Raw genomic sequence first — 20,612 nt, 5'->3', positions numbered from 1 at the left:
TTTGCATAGGATAGTTAAATGTTTATTCTGAAAATATTTCATAAATTTTATTCCATGTTTAATCAGTTAGGAAATAAGTCAGATTTAAATTCATACCTTCCAATTACTAGAAAAAACCTGAAATATGTAATTCTTGTAACAATTATTCTTTCAAAAAGCACAAATTATGGAGATGAATAGCAATCAAAAGTAATATAGTATAATCTAAGGTGGGGGAGGCAAAGAAGAATGTGGTTTGTCTATATTCCAGGAGAAAAGAATCAAGTCAAAATGAGATCTGATCTTTTCCAAGTTATTCTGTCTTCGTCTTAGTAGAGTGTAATTCCACATGCACGTTGATGTTCCAAGTATCATTAAACATCTAGTAATCAGAACAAATGTTCTGCCAAATCCCATTTATTATTTTAACTGGTTAAGGCATTGAGCACTCTAGATTTATACATGTATAATTAAAATTTCTATTAAAAAATAAACCTAGATGGGAGATTTACATTTTTCTTAATCTCTGTTTACACAGCGAAGAGATCTGTTTTTAAATATTACATCAGATCCTTGTGAATTCAAATAAATCAGTGTGACACTTTGCCAAAACTGCCTGTAAAAATGATGGGTATTGATGCCCTGTGGTCAGGGAATCTTCTGTGTGAGGTTTTAGAATTTTCTCGTTGCCCAAAAATCCCCTTATTCTCACTGTGGTTTTCAAGCACATAAGCTTAGGCGCGACGGATACACTTCCTTGTTTGTACACTGTCAGCCCGTGTATGTCCTCAACTGCAAGTATTCCAGATGAAACAAGTGCAGCTCCAGAAACACTTCCACTGCTCCTGGAGAGATCCATAACTGGGTATGTTTGGTAAGCTTAATCGCCTATATACAGGAACTCAAAAAGAGCCTTGCCACCACAAAGAATAAATCTATCACCCGTATTATCATGGGTACTGTTTCAAGGCTATTTTAGTTGCTCAGCATGTTTTCATGACCCCTCTTCCCATCATTTTGTTGTCTCTCAGTGAAAAATAACTCCTAACACTTGGCTACACATGAACTAAAACACCTTCATTGGTCCCTTAATGTTATAGAAGTGGGAATATATTTAGAACTATCAAAATTCTTACCAATTAAAATGTGATGTACATTCATAGCTATGGCAATATTAATATCTTTATTTTGACTCATTTGAGATCAATTAATTGACTCTCATCTGGGCCCTGTCCGTGTTGTAAGTTAAGTCAGTTGGGAGGGGCACTAAACAAAACCATCTTACCGTGTCTGTGTGGAGATAGACCTGTCAATTTGGACTTAAGAGTGCGAGGTTTGCTGGAAAGAATGTAGTCATGGTCACCTATGCACTTAGCAGCTGTGACCTGGCTGAGGAATAATCGCAATAATCATACAAATCAGTTTTTATCATGTATGTAACAGGCTGTTCATGGGCACTGCTTAACATTACAGTTCCTTCTTCCTTGTTTTTCTTTTGCTAACAGAACCCAGTAGTTGTGAGCACTATGGCTTTAAGGATTTCTAATAGTCAGCTAGGATATTGAAGAATTCATTCATTCAGTTACCCCTGCTACAGTGATACATCAGTGAACAAAAGATAAAAACATGAATCCCCATAAATGTGACGTATTTAAAAGATGGAAGGAGGAAGAGAAGGTAGCACAGCAGGCAGAATAATCTCAAAGGGAGGAAGAGGACCAGGAATTTGTACTATCAAAGAATCCGAGAGGCTGTTCTCAAGGTAAGCTGTGCAGAGTTCCAAAGGAGAATGAGGAAAAATCCACCAAATTGGATGGTTTAGGAACCTGTTAGTTATTTATGTGAGCATTTTCAGCACAGTGGTGGCAACCTAAACCAGCCTTTGGAGAAATTACACAGAGCGTATGGTAAAGATACAAAGATAATAAGTAACTGCTAATCCTTTGGAGCAACATTTGTTAATGCATATCATGGGGGATTTTATTTTGAAGAAGGGATAGAGTTAAGGCAAATATTTTGCCCTTCTTTTTCTTTTTTTTTTCGGTGATGGATGAACAGAGAAAAGGAGACCTTAGGCACTTTTTAGGTAGGGGTGAAAGACAGGAGACATACCTATCAATAAATATGTTAAAAAATTGCTTGAAAAAGACTCAACAAAACTTCAGTGTGTCTTGTACACAAGTGATTTCCTAGCTTTTTATTGCATGATGCAATGATGGTTCCTTTTGATATACATTCTCATGATATATGGATCCTGCTTAGTGCAATTTGTGTAGAAAAAATGTTGAATTTCACTTAGCCACAATGTGTTCACACTTTTCTCTAAGGCCACCACCATCTAAACAAACATATAAACTATACATAGGTGTCAGGGTTGTGCTCATAGGTTCTGACTGATAATGCACTATAATCCCAAATAGTTGCTGTTAGTTGTATCCAATGTGATATTAATCCTTCAGTGTTTCTCAGGGTGTTTTTATATTTGTTGTGAAGTTTCTTCAGAGTCTTTCTCTCCCCATGAAAAATATATCAGGAAGCAAGATGGGTATTATCATCCTCATTTTACAGAGTAGGGACCTGAGGGAGAATTTGCAGCTTTCTATACTGATGGAATAATAGCCCTTATCTGTCTTGGAGACCCTTTTAAATATAGGAGGAAACTATTCTAATTGCACTGTGGGACAGACTATCTGTTTTGATAGGTGGTGTTCTTTAAAACTAAGAAAAAATATTAATCTATTGCATAAAAGAAAATAACCCGAAGTAGTCCTTTAAGCTAAACCTGATCTTGTGTTGGAGACTGGCTTAAGAAAAACAAAATTTAAAAAAATTCTTCAAGCTGGCTTGGGAATAGAAGATATTAGGTCTTTTTTTCTTATAAAAGCAGGAACTTTTTTTTGTTTGGAAGCATTTATTGATGAACTACTATGAAAAAATCACACTCATCATAAGTACTGTGATAGAAAATAGGTTGTAGAGAAAGGTAAAGAAATGCGACATCACAATGTTAAATGCAACATAATATTCTGCTTAATTTAACACTGTGAGCTTTTGGTTACCATTCACTCCCTCCCCTGGCCATGTTCTCACGTAGCTGCAGTGAAAGAATGATACTGAATGTGGCAGTGCCATCTTAGAGGATTACTACTAATCCTATCTTAGCACTGACTTCACCTCGACGGAGAAACCTCTAAAAGGTGGGTCATAGGAGTGCAAAACGCTGTAGTATTGATGAGAAAGAGGTTAAACTTTTACCTCAAGAAATTTGAACACTTGAGTCTCTTTTGAAGATGTGAGTAGTACTTTAGATACTTTGGAACTCATTTTACCCTACTGTCTGTGATAATGACTTTTTTCGACAGAGAGAGATTTTGTTGCAGACAGAATCTTGCTGTGGAAGCCCAAGTTTTGTGTAACATTTTAGTAGTGTTCATTTATTTTACAATTTTTAATTCATCTAACATATATGTTTCACTTATAATGTCAGTCTTTAAGAGATTTTTTTCGTTGAGATATAATTTTACATGCAATAAAAAGTTGCTGTTTGTATCATCTGAGGTGTCACCAAAAACATGCAGTCATGTAAACATACTACAGTCAGGATATAGAACACTTCCATCACCATAAAACATTTCCCTGTGTCCATTGGAAGACAACCCTCTTCTGACCTCAGGCTCCTGGCATCCATTGACGTTTTCTATCAGTACAGTTTTGATTTTACCAGAAAGTCATATACATAGAACCATGCAATGTGTAGTCTGTTGAGTCAGCTCCTTTCACTTAACAGAATGCATTTGAGAGTCATCCATATTGTTGCATCTACCTGAAGTCCATTTCTTTTTACTTCTGAGTAGGATTCCACTTGGCGCACCTTGCACGGTTTTATTTTTTCACCAGTTGAAGAACATTTGGGTGGCTTCTAATTATGGGCAATATATTCATCAGGGTTTTTCAGAGAAACAGAACTAATAGGACATGTGTGTCTATGTGTGTGTATACATAAAATATATAGATATATATTAATGTGAATATTTTAAAATGTATATGAAGAGATTTATTGTAAAGAATTGGCTCACATGATTATGGAGGCTGATAAGTTCCAAAATCTGCAGGGTAAACTGGAGCTTTAGGAGGGCCAACAGTATAGCTCTTGTCTGTGTCTAGAGGCCTGAGATCTAGGAGGGCTGGGGGTGTAGTTCCCGTGCAAAGCCTGGCAGACTCAAGACCCAAGAATAGTTCAAGTGTAAAGACAGGAAGAGAACCCATGTCCCAGTTCAAAAGCCATTGGGCAGGAGGAATTTTTTCTTAGCAGCGAGAGAGTCAGCTTTTTTGTTCTATTGAGGCCTTTAACGGATTGCACGAGGCCCACCTACATTAGGGAGGGCAATCTGCTTTACCCAGCCTCCAGATTTAAATGTTAACCTCATCCAAAACGCCTTCACAGACACACCCAGAATAATGTTTGGCCAAATAACGGGACACCCTGGGGGCCAGTCAAGGTGACACATAAAGTTAACCATCACAGGCTATTACTGACAAAGCTACCAAAAACATTGGTATATGGATTTTCATGTTAACCTATGTTTCTGTTTCACTTGGGCAAATGTGTAGGAGTGGAATTGATAGTTGATGTGGAAAGTGTATGTTTAACTTTATAAGAAATGGCCGAACTGCTTTCCGAAGTGGCTGTACCACTGTCCATTCCCATCTGCAATCTGATAGTTCTAGTTGTTCCACATTCTCACTAGCACTTGGTATTGTCAGGTTGGTCTGTTTTCTTCTCTCACTCTTCGCTCTCCTCCCTTCTCCCAGTAGGCGTGCAGTGGTGATGCCTTACGTGGTTTTAATTTGTGTCTCCCTATTGAGATGGCTAGTGATGTTGAACATCTTTTTATGTGCTTATTTGCTATTCACATGTCTCCCTTGGTAGATTATCTGTTCAAATCTTTTACCCATTCTTGGAAGGTGGAGGGAGTTTTTTTTTTTTTTTTTTTTTTTTCCTTATTTTTGTTTTAACTGAGTTCTCTCTATGCTCCGGAAGCAAGTCCTTTGTCCGTTATTTGTTTTCCAACATTTTTTCCCTGTGTGGCTTACAGACTTGAAACAAACAGAAAATTTTAATTGTGAAGAGGTCTAATTGATCAATTTTTAAATGGATCATGCTTTTTTAAAAATTAATTTTTTAGTTGACAACAGTTGTATATGCTTATGGTGTACAATATTGTGTTTTGATATGTGTATACATTGCAGAGTGCCTAAATCAAGCTAAGTACAATATCCTAAATGAATCACGCTTTTGCTGTCCTGTGCTAAATGAATCATGCTTTTGATGGCATATGTAAGAACTCTGCCTAATCCAAGGTCCTAAGTATATTCTTCTGTGTTTTCATTAAGATGCTTTTTTGATGACGACAAAGTTGACTGAGAAGTTGAATCAAAGACTGTTGAGTCTTATGTTAGCACAGAATTTAATTAATTTTAATGTAATATTTTAGTGACAGAAAATCCCAAAAATCACATTTAACAAAATACATAGTTACAAATGGAAACATTTTGTGAAAAAAAAAAAAAAAAAATTCCTGTTAAAAATCCCAGGGTTTGAATAGAATGGAATAAAGTAAAAGAGTCTCTAAAATTAAACATGAATTATAGGAAATTTCTTTCTTTTTTAAGACATAGTTTCACTTTGTCACCCAGACTGGAGTGCAGTGGCACAATCTCTGCTTACTGCAACCTCCGCCTCGCAGGTTCAAGCAATTTCTGTGCGTCAGCCTCCCGAGTAGCTGGGATTACAAGCATGCATCATCACGCCTGGCTAATTTTTTGTGTGTTATTAGTAGAGATGGGGTTTTTCCATTGGCCAGGCTGATCTTGAACTCCTAACCTCAGATGATCCGCCTTCCTCGGCCTCCCAAAGTGTATATGCATGAGTCTGAATTTTAAAAGAAGAAAAAAGAAAAAGAAGGAAAATAGACCAGTTATAATTTTCCCTAATCAATGAAACCATTTTAGAGACATAGATTCAGAAAATCAGAGAAAATTTGGTATTCCAAAGACTGAAATAAAACAAAACAGAAAACCAAGTACCCCAGTAGTAGGTGTGCTGTTGGTATATAAATGTGTAAAATTTGTGGCATAATACTGTACAGTTTTAAAAATCACAATATTTAAGATTAAATGTTCTTTTAAAATAGTGTGAAAACTAAGTGTTTACAGAACTAAAGCACCTCCTTGGATCCCTAGAAACCTGGTTTGTAAAGAAAAAAAAAAGCCAGATATATAAAGCAAATTTAAGGTTATATAGCAGCCTTATGCAGAGCTAAAGCCGAGTACTGTGACCCTATTTTAGGTTTTTTTTTTTTTTTTTTTTTTTTTCCAAACTGACCTAGACACTCAAATTCTAGTAGAAAATATTTCTTGTTGGGTCTCTTTCTTAAGGAATTAAGACTATATTCAATTCTGTGATCCCTTTTTGGCATCTCAACTTATGTCTTGTATAATGAGTGTGCCTTTTGGCTGGGGTGAGCAATTTTTGGAAATTTAAAACATTTCCCTTCCTAGCTTCTTCTAGAGGAGGCATCCTAAGCCAGAACCCAAATCCTAAAGAAAGACAAGCAAACCCTCTTGTTTGTTTGCCCTGTCGGTTGGCCTATAATTTAAAACCCATTAAATGGCAGATTTATCAAGTGACTAATCCCTGGGAAAACTCGAAGTGGCAAGGAGAAGGTGATTGTGATCCAGGCATGCATCACTGGTCATTTGTTTAAGTAATGAAGGTGGAAAGCCAAATATCGCCTTGCTTACTTGCAAAAATTAATTCAGGGAGGTTGGTTTATGCATGGTTGGGCTTGGAGTAGCTTGTTGCTGATGGAATATACAGTGAACACAAATGACTTGGTATGCGTTTGCTGGGTGAATCAAATGCAGTTGATGGTATGATCCTGGGTTTTCTTCAGTTGTCAAGGAAAAAATTATGTCTGAATAATTATAAGAATAATAGCACTGTAAAACTCACACCAGCAGTAGTCCTGGGAATTAATCGTAACTTACAAATATATTATTATTTCTACCTAGAATGTGAGCTTCTCAAAGTATGAATGGTTTGTTTGTTTGTTTGTTTGTTTGTTTTGAGACAGAGTGTTGTTCCATCGCCCAGGCTGGAAGGCAGTGGCGCGATCTCGGCTCACTGCAAGCTCCGCCTCCCGGGTTCACACCATTCTCCTGCCTCAGCCTCCTGAGTAGCTGGGATTACAGGCGCCTGCCACCAGGCCAAGCTAATTTTTTTGTATTTTTTAGTAGAGACAGGGTTTCACCTTGTTAGCCAGGATAGTCGCTATCTCCTGACCTCGTGATCCGCCTGCTTTGGCCTCCCAAAGTGCTGGGATTACAGGCGTGAGCCACCGCACTGGGCAAATGGTTTCTTATTTTTCACAGGATCATCTGGTACTTCGCAGATGCTCATGAAAGCTTGTTTGAATATTGCCTGGTAGGAATGCCATCTTTGTTGTAATGAAAACCTGTTTGCCTTCTACCAGATTTATACAGCACTGCTATAAAGAGTAAGCTCATCGCAGAACGTTTATCACCAACCACTCCTCTGAGCCTCTTCTTGCTCCCAGAGAGCTGTATCGTTTGTAAAGTTGTGGGAACTTGACTGTGATTGACTCTAGTCAATACTCCTAGAGTCTTATGCATAAGTTTCAGCTTTTACACCAGAAAGAACTCAACAGCTGGCCCCTTTTGATATCAACTGACACCATTTGATAATTCTGTATAATTGACCTAATGTCATTTTTTCATTTCCTACCGAATTCCAATTTAAGAAATGTACTAAGTGTTGGGAGTGTGTAAGGCAAACATGATTGAGGAATCCACATCATCGTGTTCAAAATGATCCTGTTGTGCAGATGGACATTGGCCATGGGATAGTATCCCTTTATAGACAAGCGTGTGAGGAATCTAGAGGGAAATATTAAAATGATTACTGTAATTAATTGGAGAACCACAGTTCGTCACAGTGTATTAAGGACCAGGGCTTATCATCTGTTTCTTCTAAACTTGAATGTACTCTAGAATGGTGTAATGCCTCATTGGACTAGCTGCAGCTTCAGTAGTGATAATAATAATACAACATAAAATTGCAAGCTCTCTCTTTTAATAGAGAAGGAATTAGTATGTTGGCTCATCGCCTAAAATGTGCAGTCTTAGGTTTGCTCTTCGGGTTTAGAACTACTTTTTGGAAAAATGAAGTCTGAAAGTCATTTCCATGGATATATATTGATTCTGTGACTTATGTTTTGGATATTAATAATTTAGAAATAAAATGTTACTGAAGTTCCCCCATGAGTGACAATGCCTTTTATTTCCTAAAATGCACTCTGGCTACAATTTTGTTTTGTGTCTCAAGTATAAACCTCAGTGCAGATTTCAAACATTTGTTTTACTTTCTTGCTACTTCCTTGGATGACTATCCATGGTTATATTTGCTGATTTTAAAGGTGTATTCCTTAATACTTGTAATTAACCATCACCTTTCAAAAATAATGGATAGGCAGTGACTCATATCCCAGCACTTTGGGAGGCTGAGGCGGGGGATCACAAGGTCTAGAGATCAAGACCATCCTGGCCAACATGGTGAAACCCTGTCTGTACTGAAAATACAAAAATTAGCTGGGCGTAGTGGCATGCGCCTGTAGTCCCAGCTTCTTGGGAGGCTGAGGCAGGAGAATCACTTAAACGTGGGAGGTGGAGGTTGAAGTGAGTAAAGATCGCACCACTGCACTCAAGCCTGATTAACAGAGACTCTGTCTCAAAAAAAAAAAAAAAAAAAAAAAAAAGAATAATTTTGTCTAAACTGCATACTCATCACTGGTTTTCAGAGCACCTTGTTGAATCTGATTTTATGTGAACATTTGCATTCACAATGAGAATTGAGACTCTCTCTTTGTATTGCTTAGATAATACTGTGCTTTAAGCCCTTACGAAGTTTTCATGAATATAGATGTGTTCAAAGAAGCTTTGAAACAAAGTGATATGAGAGTCTTGGGTGTGGAAATTATTAATGTTTTAGTACTAGAGGAAATCTTAATGACTAAATACTTTAAACCTCCCATTTGGGATAGATATAAAATGAGGCTTAGAGGAAATTCAAAACTTGGCTAAGAGCAAGTAGCTAATGATTGAGATAACCAGGAGTAGAATTCAAGTCTTTGAACCCAATGCTTTCTCCACCTGAGAGCCAAGAAACTTCAAATCAATTATTTACTTAATCATTCCATTTCTTTTTCAGGAGGACGGAGGGCAAGTATTTTGAAGAAAGCATCTGAGACTAGAAAGTATGTTTTTTTTTGCGTGTTAGCATACTGACTTCCTAAAATGTATTGCATGGGAAGGATTATTAGCCACTGAAGATCAGTGATAAGGTGGATAGTAGACTTAGTCTATCTTTTATTGGCAATTTACTTAATTCCTCAGTGCTTCTCTTTCTTCATCTGGAAAACAGCCACAATACCAGTATTGTCACAGACTGTTGTCGTAATTATATGCATTGATGTAATGCAAATACATTGTAAGTAATAGGTGTAACGTAGTGTTACTAATCATTAATTATGAGTTACTGGTGTTTACTGGATGTCAGTTTAGGGAGTCAGCTGTTATTAATTCAAAATAGGAAGGCAGAAAGAGCATAAATTTTTATATCAGCCAGGATTGAAATCCCCTTGTTACTATTTTTTAGCTGTGGGATCTTATACAGATTAATACCTCCCCCAGAATGTCTGCCTTGCAGAGATGCAAGGATGAAGGCACCTAGCATAGTGCCTGGAACACTCACGCCATGTTGGTTTGGATTCTCTTCTTATCTTTCCCGAGCATCAACATGGCAGGTGATTACTGGAGGTCAGCACCGTTTTTACACATGTGTACTCTCCAGCATTGCATGCATTGGGTTTTACTCGGAGTCAACTTCGTGTCAATTACTCTTTACCCCTTCTTTCCCTGCCCTGTTTCTCTATGTCTTTATCCCTCCCAGCAAGTTCTAATTACAGAAATGTGTCAAATGTGCCTCATGTTTCTAAGTGTCCTTGAGATGGCCTTTTGGTTGTAACTTGATGTGCTTTCATTTCTGATAAGAACAAAAAAATTGTAATAGTTAATTAAAACCAGCTTTTGTTAATTTATAGGGTTCTCATCAAACCCAGTGCCATTCTCTTCATTAATAAAAACTTTTGTTTTTACAGTGGCAAGTATAAGCCAATTAACTAAGGGGTTATTGAAGTCTCTGGGCAACCTTCAAAAAGAAAACAGAAAAAACTCATACGCACATCCAAAGCCATAGAATCACCATCTCCTTGCCTTACCTAAGCATTCTGTAAGAACTGAATCCCATCCCTTCGAGGCATTTTGTGCTCCCAAGCCTCACTTTCCCTTCCTTCCCTCTGCTCACACTACACTTTTCAGAGGTGGCAAAGCTTTGTTGAGCCTCCATGCAGCCCCCAAGGACTGTCTAGCTTTCCCCAGCCTAGGGATGTAGAATTTGGAAGAGTCCCTGGAAAAGACTGACTTAGTCAAGTTGTACAGCAGATAACCTGCTTTTTTATTGGCCCTGGCAGCACCACCTAGAGAGAATGTTCGTAACAACAAAATGCTAACGGATGATTTTTCCACAGTGCTTGGCACCCACACGATGTCTTTCATCAGTAGGCGTTTTTCCACCTTCTTTTTGACAGACATGCTTGTGGGGACCAGACAAGCAAAAGTCTCCTCTGTTGCTTGGGTTTCAGTACAGTGTGTTCCTTCGATGATATCTCTGAGCAGTGGTAATGGGGAGGATATTAAAAAATAATGAGGATTTGGTAGGGGAAGGGAGAACCATCCCCAAAGGAGGCTGGGGAAGTTGCTAGAGTCCAGTTCCTAATCAGATTAGAATCACAAATGTGGTTCATTTCTACTGGCTACTTCATTATATGTATGGGAATAGCCTTTGAGCTGACTGTGAAGAGAATTTTGTCTATATTAAGTATTTTGAATTATTAAAACTAACATGATCAACATCAACTTTTAGAAATATCTTCATTAAAAAAAACTTGGATGTTTTATGAGTGTTCTAGTCCAAAAGTGGAGCAAGTATCAGAAAAGAGATCAGAGGAGTGTTTAGTATGTCTGCTCTCATTGCAGTATTAGTCTGTAATGGCTAACAATTGACAACAGGTCTTAAGAGTTTGCTGTGTATGGGAATAGCAAAGAGAAAAATATCTTTATCTCTCCTTAAATTTTTTTGGAGTTTCACTTACAAATGGATGGGTAATACAGAGGCTTGAGGAAGTCTTAATATTTAACACTAAAATCAATAAGCATTTGTGGATGGCTAACTAGGCAAGCAGTGTGTGATGCTCTGGAGGTTCAAATATGATTAACTTGTGGTCCCCAACTGCCTGCAGTTTTTAGATTTGAAAGAAGATAAACATAAATGACTATAATGCAACACGAACCTAGAATGTTGTTTGGAAACAAAAAGGAAAACTTTTGCCAAGCAGAATAAAGAAAAGTTTAAGCCAGAAGATTCAGTTGAGCTTGATTGCATTTTTTTTCAGAGCTTTCACTAGGCGAAAATGGATAAAAGGAGCTCTAAGTAGATGAAACAGCATGTGTGAAAGAGTACAGATGTGGGTGTTGGTCGTCTGTGGTGGTGTAGCATAGGGAAAGAGTAGGGAAATATCTGGGCAAGTAGGCAGAGGCCAAGTTTTGAAGAGCCATGAGTATCATGGAAAGAATTTAGGCTTGTCTGCTGTGTAGAATAACTATTCTCAATCTGGACAATGAAGGAATATTCCCTTTATTGGGCATATCAGAGTTAGGAAAGGGACTATACCAAATAACACATTTCTTTGGAGATGCTAAAATGACCCAAGTGAAAGTCATTGCCAGAATAACCCATTGATATTGTGTCGTTACACTGTCTCAGCTGTGTTAGAGCAGAATTCAGATTAAGAACAGTTGTTGTTTATTTCACCTCTGGCTCCCATTAGAATCTTTTGCGGTGCTTTAAAGACACCTGTGCAAAGGCATCATCTCGGACTAATTAAATGAAGGTTTCTGGGGATGGGCCTGAGCACCAGTGTCGTCCACAAAACTCTCCAGGTGATTCTAATGGGAGCAGGGCTTGAGAACCACTTTGTTAGAAAGATAAAAATTGTGCCACTAGGAAGAAAAGGTAATCAAAACAGGATGTTTTAATTGGCATTGTCCTCTCAAAGCTAGTAAGTTTGAATGTTTCTTACTAAGAGATGGACATATATTATTATAGCAGACTATTGCAGGTGAGAAGAGGATGTGATTAAAAATGAAAGCAATTGAAGCAAACAAATTAAGAGTAAAGGAAGGTAGGTAAAACTTAAAAACTGGAAAGATATCAAACCTCAGCACCTGTCTCTTTTCAAATTATGTATTGGGGTCAAATCAGCAGATTTTTAGCAGGGAGAGTGAGAGAAAGGAGAAATCTTGAGATTTTCTTTATATGTCTTCAAGAACATTGATCTAAAAATAAAAGGAGGGCATATAATTGGATACTGCTTACAAGCACATGTTCAATGTGTAAGTAAAGTTAACAGGATATAAAGGCATTTTGTTTCCTTGACCTAGCATTATCTGTAGCTTCCTTTGTAAGGGACTGATCTTGACACTTCCTAAAGATTCTCAGGATCCTGGGCAAAGATTGGGAGTACATGATTATCCAACAAAGTTCTGGTCTGTATTAGAATCACCAAATCATTACCAGTCTTTCTAGCTATGTATCTGGATAAAGGAGGGGGAACAGCACATAATATCCATGTACAAAGTAGAAGTGGTAGCTAACAGGAAATAAAAATAGTGTTTAAAGATTAGCTTTCCCAAAGCTTCAGTTCATGGTATGCATGAGCTTGAGATGTTTCGTTTATAATAGAGCCAGACACAATTTGAAATAATTGGTACGATATGGACAGAGAATGAATGAGGTGCTTATTACTTTAATCACTTTGAGTTGCTCTGCCACACTGAGATCATGAACACAACCGAGACAAAATGGGAATGATCAAAAGAGATTATGAAACAAGAAAAGTCAAAGGCAAGTGTTTTTTTGGGGGGTGAGGGGCAGAGAGAGGCAATTAAATTTTAGTGATCCAGAAAGATTTCTTACTATCATACTATCATCTCAGCGTCTTGGTGTGCAGTACATGGAAATTCATTGTTTTCCTTCTTATTTGATCATTCTCCATATCAGTGAATATAGTATGTGAGGAACCCATTCGTGGAGTCTGTGCCTGGTAATCTGCCCCTACCTTGGGTGTTTGCAACAGAGGAAGGGTATTGGAAGAGGACGGTATTCACAAAGACTGCATGAAAGAGCATGGACCTGTTTAGAAGACTGGAATCCGGGGCATTTCCGGGGAAGAGACAAAAGCTAATAGTGGAGAAGCTGGTCAGAAAACAGATCAGAAGAGCTGTTGATGTGTCTGTGCTAAAGAGTTAGTGGTAGTCTGCAAGTAACAGCTAATTATTGGAGAGATTTTAAGGACTAGGGATCTGCATTTATTATTATTTTTTTCAAAATTTTCTTGGAACTAAAGTGGCTAAATTTGAGTCAAGAAAATGCTCATTGCCTTTGTCCTGTGAAAGATTGAGGTGGTGGGGGTGACAGGAGAAATCGGTAACACTTGATCAATAGCATGTTGAGGATGAGAAAGAGCAAGAAATTCAGCATGACATCAGGTTTCTGGATGTGCTGACTGGAGGTGATGAGGCCATTAATGCTGAGGAGGAATTTCAGAGGAGGAACACATTGGGGTTCGGCAACAATGAGTTCACTTTCCATCCTGTTGGATCTGAGGCAGCTAGTTAAATATTTAAGTAGATTAATCCAGAGGATAGTTGGAAATATGATCTCAAGGTACCAAGTTAGAAGGTACTCACCTAGTGTCATTAATCATATGAGTATATGAGATCATCTAGAAAGATTGTATAGTGTGAGAAGGAAAAAAATGCAAGGAATACGCCAAGAAAACCACACTTAAGGGATGAATGAGTCTACAGATTGACTAGGGGCAGCAGAGAAGTAGGAGGTGAACAAAAGGAAAGAGGTGGAATCAAGTTCAGGGAAGCAGAATTTCAGTGCTTCTGGAACAGTCAACTCTAACAAATGTGGCAGAGAGGTCAAAAATCACTGAAAAGTGCTGATTGAATGCAACAGTCAAATCGTGGAGTTTCAGTAGGATAGTGGGGGATGGAAGCCAGTAACTGGGTGAAAAGTGAATGAATGAGGAAAATAAAGCATGGGTTGAGTGTTTTTTGTTTTTTTGTTTTTGTTTTTTTTCCAAAAAAGCTCTGCTGTGAAGGAAAAGAGGTAGGGTTAGAAAGTGCAATAGCTAAAGGAATTTAAGAAGGATTTTGGTATGTCTATTTTTGCTTTAGAAGCATAGAGCTTGTAGACAGTAGAGGGCGTGGGGCTGGGAAGCATACCCAGAACCAAGAGCAAGCTAATGGGGCCACTGGGCTCTGATCTGTCAGGTGTTAGAGAGACAATAATAATGACAGCAAACTGAAATAGTAAACACTCTTCAAACATTCTTCTTATTTTGTTTTACATATATTAATTTGCCTCCCTGGCATATCTGCTCTGTCAAGTACATTTTATTATCCCCATTTTGCTTACAAAAAAACTGAGGTACAGAGAGGTGAACTTTACTGCCCAATTTGTATTCTGCCCACTACACTCAAGAAATGCATTACCTCCGAGCTGCTAAAATGATATATAGCTTTACATGTCAGCTTCAACAGATTTAGAAGATCATTAGTGGTAGAAAGAGGAGGAGGTGGGGGCCAGGGCTTTTGCTGTAGATACAAGATTTCATCTTGAGTTTATAATCCGATAGGGGAGGCAGAAACTCAGTTATTTCACCAAAAAAATTTCCCTTATTAGGGAAAGTTTCACCATTCAATATGTCTTTGCAATTCTTTCATATCATTAAGAAGTTGAGGATTGAGTAAAATTATTGCTTCTTGAATATTTGATTCTTAATTTTGAAAGAAGGTTTAGTTGAGAGTAACTGCTGAGAGTTAGTTTGTTGTGACAGAACCGAACTAGTCATTAGAATGAAATTAAAATGTGGGTGTGTAATTCAGGGTGGTAATCAGGGCTAAGATGTGGGTGGAAGTGGACAGGAAAGAAAGAGAGAAATGAAGATGGAAATGATACAATGTTGAAACAAAGATTATCTTGATCTCACAGTTGAGTGAAGCTCGAAATTACTTTTAGGGAATTGGTAGTAGAACTCACAAAAGGCTAGGTAAACTTTCATATTTGCAGTACATTGCTTATTCTGATTGCTTGAGCTTTTCCTACTTTTATACCTATCCCTCTACAAAGGTAGCATTGTTTGAAAATTTTAAAAAATAATTAGGAATTTGTTAGTCTCTTGCTTTGCTATTAGCATTAGCAACAGAAACTAACAGTAAGATTTATCCAAATATTTCTATGTTCCAGGCATAATGCCTACTGTTTTATATGAAGTATCTCATTTTACTTTTATAAAAGTCTTAGAGATGGCTCACTATTATTCCTACTTTACACTTGAAGAAACTCAGGCTTAGGGACACAGTGTTCCCTGTCTAAGGTCATAGAACTTGCAAGTGCCTAAGCCAGGATGTGAACCAGGTGGTGTGACTCCAAATTCAGGCACTCAACGCTCTGCACTGCTCAAGAAATAGACAGTGTCCTGAGCTAGCCACTTCCCTCAGAGTTGGCTCAGAGCTACCATGTCCACGTATGAGAAGATTAGCCTTCAAAAAACTTTGTCTTTCAGTTCTCCTGACTATAGTTCTTCAGGATTTTTTTCTTGAGAATGAATATTAAGGAAAAGTTGAACCTAGTAAAAAATAGTTAAAAGTTAGGTTTTTTTTTTTTAACACCAGATAAGTGGTAGATCTCTTCATAATTCAATCTGCTGAACTATGCAAACATCATAGTATAAAAGTTATCTCAATGAAGGTAGACGAACTTCCCATGTTTATACCTTTCCTTCCAAGACTGTTAAAAATATTTCTTTACTTTTTTTAATGCAAAAAGGAGCTGTACTTGTGTGTGCTTAGGTGTTCTAGATATTTGTGCTGAGAAGTGAAGAGAGTCTTGATAAGGGAGGCTCTTGGGACAGTGACAGTGAATATAACTATCCCCATGATTTTTATCCATCCATCTCTTCTAAGCTATGTACTCGCTGTGCTACCTGCTGGGATACACGTATAAAGACAATACTGTCACCATTTTTGTCTTGTGGAGTTTATAATCTCATGGGGGAGGCAGAAATTAAGTTGACCAAAAATATTTAATTACTGTTAAACTGGATTTTGAAAACTCTCATCAAATTCTAAATTTGATTGCTTTCCAGTTAACTGTCATAGGATGAATAGCTTTGAATGCTCAGGAATGGGCTAGTAATGACTACGAGTACTCTAGCTCTGTGCTAATAAGTGTACAATTACAGACTCAGTGCATTAAAATAAGTGAGGCAATAAGCATTAAAAAGGCTACTGTCTTACATAGTTTAAAGTGCTGCGTAAGTAGAAGAAAATGGCATACTGTAATATATTGTAATATATTATGTTCTATATTGCTTACTTATTGCTATATTATGAAACAGAAATACTAATCTTGGGGCTTTTATAGGGAAACTTTAAAAAAGTAAGTTACCATGGCTTCTTCTCTTGCTTTTTGTGTCTGCTGTACTGTCTTGGAAACTCAGTGAAAGAGACATTCTAAGGAGACTGGGAGAATAGCAGCTCTAAGCCAGAGGAGCTCTAAACCTATTTTTTCAAGCCTGTAAACCCAGCACTTTGGGAGGCCGAGACGGGCGGATCACGAGGTCAGGAGATCGAGACCATCCTGGCTAACACCGTGAAACCCCGTCTCTACTAAAAATACAAAAAACTAGCCGGGCGAGGTGGCAGGCGCCTGTAGTCCCAGCTACTCGGGAGGCTGAGGCAGGAGAATGGCCTAAACCCGGGAGGCGGAGCTTGCAGTGAGCTGAGATCCGGCCACTGCACTCCAGCCCGGGCTACAGAGCAAGACTCCGTCTCAAAAAAAAAAAAAAAACCTATTTTTTTCTTTACAGTTTTCTTTTATGAAACCAAACCCCAAAGTTATAAAACAGAGATTCAAGCATGTCCAAAGCTTTATTAAAAGTTATGTGTTTGATATGAAAACTGGGTAAGAGTTCTTAAGTAACAGATGTATTTTAAACCTTAATCCATGAAAATTATCTCCTGTGAGCTCAGGCTAGATGAAATTGTGCTTTGACTCCTGCCTGTGTAGGTCCCTGGAAAATTCAGAGTGAAATGTACACCTTTATGGATTCTTGAAAGAATGTCTCTGTATTTCCCTGCATTTATATGGGTCATGCTACAGTGGCACCGTGATGGTATTATTGAGTTTCTAAATTCTTATATTTGTTCTTAATAAACTCATTACTTTCTTTCCCACTGAATTTTCCTACAGGCCCAGTTTGAACTTCGGGCATTTCATATCCGGGGTGAACATGCAGTGGTAACAGCGAGACTAGAAGAAACCATAGAAAATCTGAAACACGAGCTAGAACACAGATGGCGAGGGGGTTGTGAAGAGAGGAGAGATGTGTGCATTTCCACCAATGATGACTGCCCTCCAAAGACCTTCAGAAATGTGTGCATCCAGACAGACAGACAGACCTTCCTCAAGCCCTGCGAAGGCGAAAGCAAGACAACCAGAAGTAATCAATTAGTACCCAAAAAGCTGAATATCTCCTCTTTAAGCCAGCTCTCCCCGCCAAATGACCACAAAGACATCCATGCAGCACTCCAGCCAATGGAAGGCACGGCATCAAATCAGCAGAAGGCATTGCCTCTGCCTACCGCACCGCCCTTGCCAGCACCCATCCCTCCCCCTCCACCCCTCCCCCTGGGACTTGACTCTTTGTCTCCAGCACCTCCAGTGCCACCTGTGAGTGCTGGGCCACCGCCACCACCTCCTCCGCCTCCTCCACCGCCACCTCTACCTCTATCTTCAAGTGCTGGACCTCCACCACCCCCACCCCCACCCCACCCCCACCCCCACTTCCTAACTCCCCTGCTCCACCCAACCCTGGAGGGCCTCCTCCTGCTCCACCACCCCCAGGACTTGCACCCCCACCTCCCCCTGGACTCTTCTTTGGACTTGGCTCTTCTTCCAGTCAATGTCCTCGAAAACCAGCCATTGAACCCAGTTGTCCCATGAAACCTTTATACTGGACTAGGATACAAATAAGTGATAAGAGGTAAGTTCTCTCCTATCCCATTCTCAACATGTGAATTCCTAGGATTTGGCCCAAGTGATATTTTATTCTTACCAGGTCAATGTCTCCATAGTGTAGCACCCATTATCAAGTGTGATAGCGTGAATGCTTGGATAAACAAGGTTGGGATGTTTGGGGAGAACGTCTGTCTCCAGCGGGGCCTCTGTGTATTCTCTGAAGATGCTGAGAGAAACAGTGTGTTTCAGTGTTAGGTTTTTCTCCAAGGCACATGGTCCATTTTATAGACTAGAGAAGAGTCCAGGTGTAAGCCAGGGCTTTCCCCAACATCGCTACAATTGATGAGTAATCATAAAGAATTGAACCTGACTGCATACTGAAGGCTCATGAGGATTTTTAGAATTCTTTTTACTGTCTTGTTTTTAAATGCTATAATTAACCCTGTAATATAGACATTGAACAGAAATGGGTGTTTTTCCATTTTTATTAAAAGAGTGAGACATGGCTAAGTTATTAGTTCTTTAGATCAGAGGAGAGTCTTAAAATATAAACTCTCTCTGCTTGAACTCTATTTCTTCTAACTGCTAAATACTCTCCCATCTTCCTTTATACCTTGATGCCATTCAGAGAAGGTGTCAGTATGTGGATAGCTGAAAGCATCTTCCATTTGTATCGATTGTTAAGCAGGGTTTGTAAAGCAGCAAGGTATAGTTGCTTGGAAACATCCATTCAAGCAGATTTGAGCGTGATTTGTTCTGCCTTATTTCTGAGCCTGGAAGGAGGACAGTGAAAGAGATCTTAAGTTGTCTCTTGACCACTTTCTCCTTTAAAGTTTGTTTGTAAAGGACGGCAGATATAGGACACATTTCACAACTTTTCCCAAGTCATGATGTGGTAGTGCATTCTTCAATGTATATAACATTTTGCTTAGGGAAGGCAGGATATGAAACAAAATAACACACAACTCACAATGATAAAACAACTAGAAATCCCTGTGGAGGAGTGAGGAATACCCTAAAACTGAGCATATGTGCTTCATATTTTCCCCTTTCCTCTCACAAAAAATAAGGGCCAAGAGTTTGTTTTTGGAACATCCTGATACTTCTTTTTTTCAAAATTCAATTATACTTTGTAATTTCCCAAATGAATGGTTCATAAAAAAGTGAGATGATCCTGTAATAGCTTCTGCCATTAGCTAAAGTACTAGTATTCCCTTCTTCCCGATAAAGACTCAGACATTTCCTAAAAATCATTTCCCAGAATATTTATTTTGAGTCATGTTTCCTTATTAGTGTTCTCAAATTAGTGCACAGCCATTCCAGGGCGATGCCTTCCCACCTGTAAGCCCTGAACGAGTGAGTGTGTCTGACAGCACGGGGAGCTGTTCCACACCTGTGTCCCACTAGCCTGCCTTCACTTCCTTCCCCGAGAGACTTCATGAGCAACAGATAACTGTAGACCACAGCAGCCACCAAAGAGTCCCACTGGGAGATATGGGCCCTTCGCTCACGACCAAGGGAAAGCTGGAGATCATCATTGTCTACGTTGTTTCCTGCTTATGTAGTTGGCCATTTTGAGAAGAAAAACAATTGAATACTGAAGGTCTCATTGGTTTCATCATATATCTAGGGCTTTACTTTTGAGCAAAATGAAAAGTAGATGAATAGGACATCAAGAGAGCCCTGCTTGGTGCGCATTTGAACCTGAAATGGGGGCTGCCCCTCTCTGATGTGTTAAGACTGCAACATGGGCACTTCCTGGTGGTACCACATATTCAAGTTCTTTTATTATGGGTCTCTCCAACTTTCTGTACCTATTAGCACTGCTACTTCTAAGTGAAAATGATTCAAAGAGCCTGTGGAGTATTTGCTTAGGAGCAAGAGTGCAATTATTTGGGATACCTTCTCATAAAGGAGGCAAAATCATATTTTAATATTTTGTGCAACTAGAGGAGTAAGTAGTTTATATAATGATTGCATCATAAATGTTGGTCTTGCTCTTCTGGGAAGCCAGAAACAAAATGTGAATTTTCAGCATTATGTATACACTGCTTCTCATCTACCTAAATTGCTTTTGACTCCTGGTATGAACTGATTTTTTTTTCTTTTGACGTTTTGCCTTCTTGGGTGTCTGTTTTGTGATTTCTAGACTAAGCAAGAGACACTTAAAGCAAAATAAATCCTCATCTAACTACCTTTTCATCTTCTTAGTAAGTTTCTCATTTGTCTCCTTGTCTTTCTTTCTTTCTCTCTCTCTCTCCCTGCCTGCCTTTTGAGCTAGAATGGTATGTTCAGGGGTCAGCTGACCACCATGGCAGGTCATTCGTTGTGAAGCAGGTCC

At 38.7% G+C, this 20,612-nt stretch overlaps 1 protein-coding gene and 1 non-coding gene across 2 annotated transcripts in view; one reads left to right on the top strand and one right to left on the bottom strand.

Moving 5' to 3' along the window:
* Nucleotides 1-20,612, top strand: part of FMN1 (formin 1) — a 385,063-nt gene that overhangs the window by 167,006 nt on the left and 197,445 nt on the right. Inside the window, 2 exon segments of the mRNA XM_050799309.1 lie at nucleotides 17,504-18,079; nucleotides 18,082-18,296. Coding sequence (XP_050655266.1) covers nucleotides 17,504-18,079; nucleotides 18,082-18,296 — 791 coding nt within the window.
* LOC126960434 (small nucleolar RNA SNORD77) lies at nucleotides 15,917-15,981 on the bottom strand. The gene has a single exon (XR_007727981.1). It is a non-coding gene; the product is annotated as a small nucleolar RNA SNORD77 (small nucleolar RNA).

The sequence above is a fragment of the Macaca thibetana genome, chromosome 7, assembly GCF_024542745.1.
Source record: "Macaca thibetana thibetana isolate TM-01 chromosome 7, ASM2454274v1, whole genome shotgun sequence".
In the NCBI taxonomy this organism is placed as follows: domain Eukaryota; kingdom Metazoa; phylum Chordata; class Mammalia; order Primates; family Cercopithecidae; genus Macaca; species Macaca thibetana.
This window is presented reverse-complemented; position numbering and strand designations above follow the sequence as displayed.